Source organism: Vipera ursinii (genome assembly GCF_947247035.1).
Source record: "Vipera ursinii genome assembly, chromosome: 1".
Classification (NCBI taxonomy): Eukaryota; Metazoa; Chordata; class Lepidosauria; order Squamata; family Viperidae; genus Vipera; species Vipera ursinii.
Window position 1 is genome coordinate 76,208 of NC_139512.1, and position 9,574 is coordinate 85,781.

The window sequence follows — 9,574 nt, forward strand, 5'->3', positions numbered from 1 at the left end:
CTGGGTAGAGGGGGCGGCATGTCGGGCCTGGCAGGCCCGACATTCAGCGGGGCCTCGAGACCACTCACTGGCAATCTGGCAGACGCCCGCATCTGGCCTCACAACCAGCCGCAGAAGCCCGCGCCCGGCTTTCCTTCCCCCCACCCGGCTACTGGTTCCTGGGCCCCGGCCCCAGCCGCGGGCCAGCTTGCCAGCGACCAGGCCGACGGGCTCCCGGCCGCCAGATGCTGCGCTTTGGGAGACGCTCCCCGGTGGGTCAGGAAGGGAGTGCCCGCCCGCTGCCAGCCCATTCCAGGGACTTCTGGCGGGCCTGGCGCCCCTCTCGCCCGCAGACCATGCAGCGGCGCTCACCAGCCGGCCTCGGCATGGCCGCCCCAAGCCCAGCTCTCCAGCGTGTCTTCCGAGCCCACCTGGCTGACTGCCTCCTGGGCGGGGCTTGGCTCCAGACACGCAGCTGCTCCGTCTGCAAATGTGCTCTCAAATGGGTGGGTGGAAGGAAAAGCCCCTTTGGGCTTCAAAAGGGAGGCTTTGCACCATCTGCATCAGACGGGGCTGAATCAGGCTTGTGTCGGACACTCGGCAACTGGCATGTAAGTATTTTCTGGCGTATAAGACGAAAAAGCTTGAAAATCTTCTCAAAAGTCGGGGGTCGTCTTATACACCGAGTCGTCTTATACGCCGGAAAATACGGTACTATATTGTCCCAAAAGTGCAAATTTAAAAGTATTGGGGGAGTATTTAACAGAGTATCCGTATTCTACTATCCAAAACCTTCCACTGATATATATTACACTGATATTATATTACACTAATATAAAAGCAAAGAAAATACATGCAAGAATATTTGGTCACATTTTCCTGAATCTTACAAATGGCAAACCGGTATATTTACATTTTCCATCTATATGATCATGACATATTAACCCATCATTCTATTCCTTTTTAATTTTAAGTTTTTTTTATTTTGCTTGAAGGTGATTTTTTAAAATTTTCAATCAATCTATTTAATTTAAAAAGATCCAGACCTCACTGATATTGCTAACTAGCTTTCTGTTACTGCCCTAATGAGATTTTTTTCCCTTTCCAAGAATAAGGCAGAACAAAATCATCTGTAGTTTGGGTTGGGTCTAAAACAGGGGTAGGCAACCTCGGCTCTTTTATGACTCATGGACTTCAACTCCCAGAATTCCTGAGCCAGCTAAGCTGGCTCAGGAATTCTGGGAGTTGAAGTCCATGAGTCATAAAAGAGCCGAGGTTGCCTACCCCTGGTCTAAAAGGAGAGCACTCAATTAACTCACTTTGGAAGAAGAAAAGCACATACCTCCTTCCAGTTTGCTATCTATGTAATGCAATAATTATACCTTCGCACGAAACTCTCCTATACTTTTCCACGGGATAAATGAGGAAACGGAAGAGAAACTTCTCCACCTCTCAAACTTATTCTGCCAATCTCATCAGGCAGATGGTGGACACCTATCGCTCCGTGTCCCAACTAAACTGTGGAGGTGACTTAGGACCCCCCCCCCCCTTTCGCATAACAGGCATGACTTCGGACCCTATCCGTGCTCTCCACCTTTTACAGCTGCCCAATGGCAAACGAGAAGGCGGGACTTCCGGAGCCGGTTGCTAAGACAAGCACGTTTCTTTCCTTAACAACGGCCAAGAGGCTGGCTTTGGGGGGCTCGGGGTCGAGGTGACGCAGGTGAGATGTACCACCGAGTGTTCGTTCGGGGCTCCCGGCGTGGACGGAGCTGCTGCTCGCTTCCTCCTTGGACCGGGTGGCGCTCACCGGCCTCACGCCTTTCCTTCTGGCGGGTCTGGTCCCCCAGATAGTGCCGTCCGTCCCTGCCTTTAGCCGGGTCTTAGCGTACTCCTTTCTCCCGAGCCGGCTGGGTGGGACTGTCCCACATTCCAACCCGTGTATGATCCGGGCGAGGCGAAGCATCTGAGCGGGGCTGAGGAAGATGAAGCGGCTCGCCTGGGCTAAAGGAAGGCAGCCGAATCATTGTTTCAGCCGGCTGCGCTTCTTCCTCGCCGCTCCTTTCGGAGGTGCGTGGGAGGAACTTCGGATTTTCACTTAAGGTATAGACGTCCCTTCGGTTAGGTGTGAATCTGAAGCGGGCTGGTACTCCAGGAGCCTTGGTGGAGCAGTGGGCTAATGCAGCGTTTCCCAACCTTAGGAACTTGAAGATGCGTGGACTTCAACTCCCAGAATTCCCCAGCCAGCTATGCTGGCTGGGGAATTCTGGGAGTTGAAGTCCACGCATCTTCAAGTTCCTACGGTTGGGAAACACTGGGCTAATGCCTCCTTAAGTAACACCAGCTGCCTGCAATTAGTGCAGGTTCGCCTCCCACCAGGCTCAAGGTTGACTCAGCCTTCCATCCTTCCCAGGTAGGTAAAACGAGGACCCAGATTGTTGGGGGCAATTAAGCTGACTTTGTAATAATGCCACTTGGGGTGTGTGTGTGTGAAAGCCCTAATAAGCAGGCATATACATAGAATGAAGGCTACTGCTAAGCTTGTAAGCCGCCCTGAGTCTTCGGAGAAGGGCGGGATAGAAAAAGGAATTAAAAAATGAATAAAATTTACTCTCCCGCCGGCCTTGAATCGCGGGGGAAGCAGCGTGATAACCTTGGAGCATGTGCAGAGTGTGTTTGCCAACGAAATGAGCAGCTGGAGTTAGCCCTTGCAATAGATAAAGAGAGCTTTCTGGGTCTGGAAATGTACTTTTTAGATGAATAAAACAGCAGGCTTTGTTACTTGAGCTGATAAGGAACTATTCTCCTTAGCAATGAAGTGGACAACAGAATCTTTTTTTTTTTTTTGCTTAATACTTGACAAATCATTCTAAATTAAAAGTGATCCAAAATCAGTGACCCGAATGGATCTTTTGACTGTGCCTCAATAAGACAATTGACTGATTCTGATTCTATGTGATAGATAGTCAGATCAAAAATTACTGTGAGATGTATTTGCACAATATCTAAATACACAAATGAGCCAAAACTAACCTTTGGCTATGGGTTTCAAAATAGCTGAATGGTTGGAAGTTATTAACACACAGTATAGTTTTTGCTACAATTGGTACCTGGTGAAACCACATTTCACTAATTTTATGTGAAACCACAGTGGGATAATTTACTTGGAGGCAAGGCAGTTTTAATGTCTCAAGATTATTGAAATGGTTTACAGAATAATTCAAAAACAAGTAGTAAGAAAGGAATGATACAATGATGCAAGGCAGTATCTTTTATACAAAAATATGGCAACAAAGTTTGTTACAATATTTAAAAGATCATTATTTAAATGTCCTCAAAAAGACTAACAGATAAGCAAGCTAAGCCCCTATTACCTCCAAAATCACTTTTCCTATAAAACACATAAAAAATCTTAACATTAGCATAATTTTTGTTAGTGATGAAGATTATTTGCCTAAGATTCCAGCATTTGGATAGCAAAACAATATTTCCTTCCAGTCTTTGAGGTCTTTTAAATTTTATCTTCCAAGAAGGCAAAATTATTGTAAGCATTTTTGTATTTTCATTTTACTGCTCATTGTTTAGTAGTTGCTTCTTACAATTTGCAATGAAAGATCAGAAATTTTTCAAATGTATGGTATGCCAAATGTATTGAGTATGTATGTTGCCTGTAAACAGCATACTAAATGATAGTGTGTGGTATTTTTAGAAGGAATGCAGCACATTGACATCCTTCTAATATCATCCTGTATTGTGCCCAGATGGTTGATTAATTCTTATTTATCCACATCTTCCATTTTTTTATGGCGCTACAGAATAATGTCTTGATGATTTGGAAATTCATTATTTGAAACTAGCTTACCTGAAATATATTTATGTCTCCTCTAGACCAGTGCCTCTTACTCTAAAGATAGCTGATTCATAGTCTCCAGAAAGATATATTTTTTCCTCCTTATAATACACAGACTTAAAAATACATGTGAATACACAAGATTAGCTAATTGATTAGCTGTTAATTCCACTGGAGAAAAAAAGAGCTAGTTCCTTATCTGAAAGAGTAAAAAAAAATCTATACAAGACTTGCTACTTCTGAAACTCTGGCTCCCAATATGGAATTTAAACAAATTGTAATACTTGAGTCAAATAAACAGGGATCATCACAGTCACCATAATTCAATTTTTTTTATTATTGTTACTATTTGAAGCCTGTCTATTTTAATAATATTAGCAAGAATAAAAAAAATCTGTAGACAAATGTCATTGTCATATAAATGACTGTTTATTTTTATTCTCTTAAAAGGATTTGACTGTATTATATCCTAACTATTATGCTATATTATTTTTTCCTTTATATTTCTATATAGCATAAGGTATTTTTCCAAAACTGACCTGAATTCACATTGCTAGCCTACACGTGACTGGTTTCCTTCAAAATATTCTGCCCCCACTTGAAGTCACAGTGGACAGATAATGGCAGATACCGGGGAGGGGAAAAAAGAAGAAGCAGATTATAAGAGACTTCACAGCTTCCCACTGATTAGGGTAAGAATACAAGTGAAGAGAGATGATATATGTCAAATCAGAAGATATTGAAATTTAATGCCATTTTTATATCTTAAATTTGTCACAAAATCTAAACAGAAGAGTGAGGGGAAGGATGGAGAGAACTAGTTGCCATAGTGACTGAAGCGTTATTAGTTTATCTGCGAAAATAATAATAATAAATCCGATTACCCAAGGTATACAGAGCACCCTTGATCAAAATGTGCATTCCTGTCCCTCAGAGCTTAGTAAGCATCTTCTTTCAAGGCTGTTTTGTATGGTATCATACCATGTTTTTATAATGTATCTATCATACCATGTTTTTTATAGCATATGAGCTGTGGTTAAAATACAGTACTGTAGGCTAATTCTGCTGACTGTCAGCAGTTTGGCAGTTTGATTCCCACTGGCTCAAGGTTGACTCAGCCTTCCATCCTTCTTAGGTCAGTAAAATGAGGATGCAGATTGTTGGGGGGCAATAGGCTGACTCTGTAAAACTGCTTAGATCAGACATGTCAAATTCGCGACGTCACGTGACATCGCGCAACATATCGGGACAGTTTTGCCATTGGCGGCAATGGGATGGGCCTGGCTTCCAAATGATGTGTCCGGCCCATGGGCCGGCATTTTGACACCTCTGGCTTAGAGAGAGCTGTGAAGCACTATGAAGCGGTTTAAGTCTAAATACTGTTGCTGTTGCTATCTGTGTTGAAGAAATGTTTGCTATGGGCCCAAGCAAGCCGATACTGCTTTGTTTGTGTTACATAATGCTTGTGAAGTTTTCTAATCAAGGAGATTCTACTCTCCCAAGTTTGAATGATGAAATGTGGATCACTCTAAAGCTAGCCTGAGAGCTTCATTCCAGGGCCTTTGTTGTTGTTGTTAGTTGCGAAGTCGTGTCTGACCCATTGCGTCCCCATGGACAATGTTCCTCCAGGCCTTCCTGTCCTCTACCATCTTCTGGAGTTCATTTAGGCTCATGCCTACTGCTTCATCCAGCCACCTCATTCTCTGTCGTCCCCTTCTTCTAGTGCCCTCAATCTTTCCCAGCATGAGGCTCTTCTCCAGTGAGTCCTTCCTTCTCATTAGGTGGCCAAAGTATTTGAGTTTCAACTTCAGGATCTGGCCTTCTAAAGAGCAGTCAGGGTTGATCTCCTCTAGGACTGACCGGTTTGATCGCCTTGCAGTCTAAGGGACTCGCAGGAGTCTTCTCAAGCACCATAGTTCAAAGGCCTCAATTCTTTGGCGCTCAGCCTTTCTTATGATCCAACTTTCACAGCCATACATTGCAACTGGGAAGACCATGGCCTTGACTATACGTACTTTTGTTGGCAGGGTAGTAGTAGTAGTCCAGGGCCTTAGGTAAGGTCAAAAATCAGGCTTAAGATTTTGTATGCACAGAGATGGAAAGATTTGGTAGTAACTATAATGGAGGAATGGTTGGTGAAAATGAGCAGCATGATGAAATGGCTAGATTGACTTGTTTGATTAGAGTGAAGACGATATCTACATTTATTTGGTGATTAGAAACCTCTTACAGACTTTTTGCATTAAAGACAAAAATGAATGTTCACTTCTGCAGGCCCTGTCTTAGCACAAATGGCTGCAGGAGAGAGGCTGTGGTAGTTTCTTCATTAACCATGACAAAGTGGCATGTGTGAAGCTTTTCCCCTTTGTGAGTATATTGCGTAGAAAAGGATTACTGGGGAGAAAGTCTGTAGCCTGGCATTCTCGGTGGTTAATTGTCTGTAATGAGTAAAGACAAACAAATGGAAGAGATTTGAATCCTTCCATTCTTCATGTCTTGGCATCGGATTATGATTTAATGTTATGCAGTAACCAGTCCTGGCTTAAAACTGACAGAGATCCTCTATGCTTGTAATTTTTTCCCAGCACTCAGACATGCCGGAAGAAATGCGAGTTGAGGCCATGGAATTGTGTGTCACTGCATGTGAGAAATATGCCACCAACAATGAGGTACTGACACTAAAACCTCTGTATTTGGTGAGACACCAGATATGCTTCCATTATTTTTTAACCACCTCTTTCTAAAAGGAAAGGTAATAGAAGAATAAATCTATATTCTTATAGATTCTGGTGTCATAAATATAAATATGAAAAACCAGTAATTATAGCTTGTATAAATGCCCTCTTTACTCCTGCCTTTGATGCTAAATCCCTTTCTATACCTAAATGATAATAGAGCATTTTCCCCCAGCGTGATGTCTTTATGCTTAAAACCTAGCATTGCATGTGGCTTTCACGGCAACAGTACAGATATGGCTTATTGCCTTTTTCTGGAATGTTTTTGGGATTCCTTCATTTAAATTAAATAGGGCTTGCAACTTGGGAGTCCTCCTAGATTCACGGCTCACCTTGGAAGATCACATAGTGGCTGTGACTAGGGGGGCTTTCGCCCAGGTTCGCCTGGTGCGCCAGTTGCGGCCCTATCTAAGCCGGGATGATTTATGCACAGTCACTCACGCGCTCGTGACCTCTCGTCTAGACTACTGCAACGCTCTCTACATGGGGCTTCCCTTGAGGACCACCCGGAGGCTCCAACTGGTACAGAATGCAGCCGCGAGAGTTGTGTTGGGAGTCTCCCGATACTCCCATGTCACACCTCTGCTCCGTGAGCTGCATTGGTTACCAGTTGTCTTCCGGGTGAGATTCAAGGTACTAGTAATGGTGTTCAAAGCCCTACATGGCAGGGGTCCGGAGTACCTTAGGGAACATCTGCTGCCGGCATCAACTTCCCTCCGCCCTGTGCGTTCCCACAGAGAGGGCCTCCTCAGGGTGCCACCGGTCAGAGAATATCGATTGGTGGCCCCCAGGGGGAGATCCTTCTCTGTGGGCGCCCCGGAGCTATGGAATCAGTTACCAGTTGAGCTCCGGACGGCGCCCGATCTTCCCTCCTTTCGCCGCGATCTAAAAACATACTTGTTCGAACAAGCCGGCCTGGCCTGATGGGGGATGGGTGGGGTTTTTACTGTCATTTTATTGGGGTTTTTATTATGTATTAACTGTTTTTTAATGGGCATGTATTTAATTACTTTTTAATTTTTGTAATTCTGTGTTTTATTCTTGCCCTGTACACCGCCCTGAGTCCTTCGGGAGAAGGGCGGTATAGAAATATTAATAAATTAAATTTAATTAATTAAATTACAGTCCTGTACCTCCTGGAGATATTAAACAGACCCTAGCCTGCTTAGCTTTGCAGTCTAACATTGCTGGAAAAGTCTGCACTTTTTGTTCTAGTAATGTTTTTTTTTTGTGAGATGAAAAGTATATTCCATTTTAGTAATGTTACTTTTTTCTTTCGGTTTCTGTTCCCTTCCCTGTCAAACTTTTCCTTCAGAGCGCTGCCAAGATGATCAAAGAGACCATGGACAAGAAATTTGGATCTTCCTGGCATGTAGTGATTGGGGAAGGGTTTGGCTTCGAAATCACCCACGAAGTGAAGAACTTGCTGTACATGTTCTTTGGAGGCAGTCTAGCAGTTTGTGTTTGGAAGTGCTCCTGACGCCTTTTTCACTATTGAAGCTCACTGCAAGCAGGATACTTTTTTCCAGACTTTTAATTGGTTTTTGTACAATTTAAAGGGCAGCTTTATTTTTAATAACAAATATTGGGCTTTTTCTTATTTATATGCAAGTTTTATGAGATATATTTAGTGTGTTATCTGTAAATCTGTTTGAGCTACCTAATCCAGCTCATAAGTGTTTTGATTCTGATTTTACCAATGTGTCTTCTTGCTTAGAGGTGGGATTGTGCAAGAGCGATTGGGTTTAAGAAGCCATACATTGGAGGTGGGTGTGAGAATTTTAACCCAAGTTTGCTGCTAATTCTCCTTGCTACCCTTCCCACTTTCTGAGAGCAGACCCGAAAAAGCAGCTTTCTTTCTGTCTGGATGAAAGCTGCATGGTTGGAGAAACCTAAGCCAGCGGATGGTTGCTAAGATGATTTGCCTCGCCACCTCACTACACCTAAAGAGCACTGATATAATTTGTGGAGCATATGGTGCAGAAATAGAGAATATTTTGCCTAGCATGGGGATGGGGTGGGAGTATCATACCAATAGGTTCAGAAACTGGTGATGGAAAGAACGGACCTGACCTGCCAGTTTCTTATACTTCTAAGTACAATTGTACTTCCATTTTGTATGCTGATGCCATCACAGAGGTGTTTGATTAACGGATTGATCCTAATTGTATTTTCTATATCCCTTGTTAGAATTTGGAATGGAAAGGGGATTTACTTTTTACAATAAAACTTTTTTAAAATGCACGCCTGATAGATTCTCCTAGAATTTTGTGTGTGCCCATGAATGGTGAGGGACCGATATGTACCTGCTTTCCAGTAGGATTTAAAGATCCTACTGACAACATGACTGAATTCAGAGTTGTCCTTTGGTTAATGCTTAGGCCACCCTGTCTTGGCTCACCTCCAGCCTTCTTCTTGGGACAACAATTTGCTAGAACTGAGCCATGTGCAGGATCGTATTTCTTTAATCGCCCTCTAGACTTGGTGGGCAATCCCAAGACATGTCTTGCTTAGCATGTCCCAAAGGTGTGCTGTGCACTCATGAACTTCAAATCTCTAGTTAGCCTTAATGTCAGGTTGCATCATCCCATAAAATGGTGGTTAACTGCTACAGAATTATTCCACTGAAATTAACAGGACAAATGATTTATCCCTTCAGAAAAAAAAACGTGCATATTTTTCCTTCTCTTGCCCTTACGGTAGTATCTGGCCAGCAAACTAGATACCACAGTGAAACAAAACTACGTCCCAGCACCACGTTTTGAACACAGCTGAATTGGGACCACTATGCAATGGTGTCCCTATGGCCAAATCCTACCAGTTCAGAATACCACAATAATGGTATTAAAACATATCAAGTAGTTCAAACTAACCCAAATAGCTGCATTTCTCCCTTCCCCCTTTATCCAATTTCTGACACAACCCATCCATCAGTTATCAAAGCAGCCTTATTGTATCATGGTCTGATTAAAATGAGCCCAGATAATCAACATCTTTCAAATAAAACCAT

The 9,574-nt window shown here is 43.2% G+C and overlaps 1 protein-coding gene across 2 annotated transcripts; it reads left to right on the forward strand.

The window, feature by feature from the left end:
* Positions 1–1,667: 1,667 nt before the first annotated feature.
* Positions 1,668–8,808, forward strand: DNAL4 (dynein axonemal light chain 4). 2 transcript variants are annotated; one of them, XM_083350310.1, is made up of 4 exons: positions 1,668–1,702; positions 4,344–4,521; positions 6,415–6,498; positions 7,880–8,808. In XM_083350310.1, the coding sequence occupies exons 2-4, from the start codon at positions 4,450–4,452 to the stop codon at positions 8,042–8,044; spliced, it is 321 nt and encodes a 106-aa protein (XP_083206436.1). In that variant the 5' UTR covers positions 1,668–1,702; positions 4,344–4,449; the 3' UTR covers positions 8,045–8,808. The 2 variants fall into 2 exon arrangements, with proteins under 2 accessions (XP_083206436.1, XP_083206437.1); XM_083350311.1 differs by lacking the exon at positions 1,668–1,702 and adding an exon at positions 1,963–2,082.
* The last annotated feature ends 766 nt before the right edge of the window (positions 8,809–9,574 follow it).

Bases quoted from the DNA above. Each gene is read 5' to 3' on its own strand.
- DNAL4 (XM_083350310.1), top strand. From the start codon at position 4,450: ATGGCAGATACCGGGGAGGGGAAAAAAGAAGAAGCAGATTATAAGAGA. The intron at 4,522-6,414 runs GTAAGAATACAA...ATTTTTTCCCAG, and splicing joins ACAGCTTCCCACTGATTAGG to CACTCAGACATGCCGGAAGA. The intron at 6,499-7,879 runs GTACTGACACTA...CTTTTCCTTCAG, and splicing joins AATATGCCACCAACAATGAG to AGCGCTGCCAAGATGATCAA.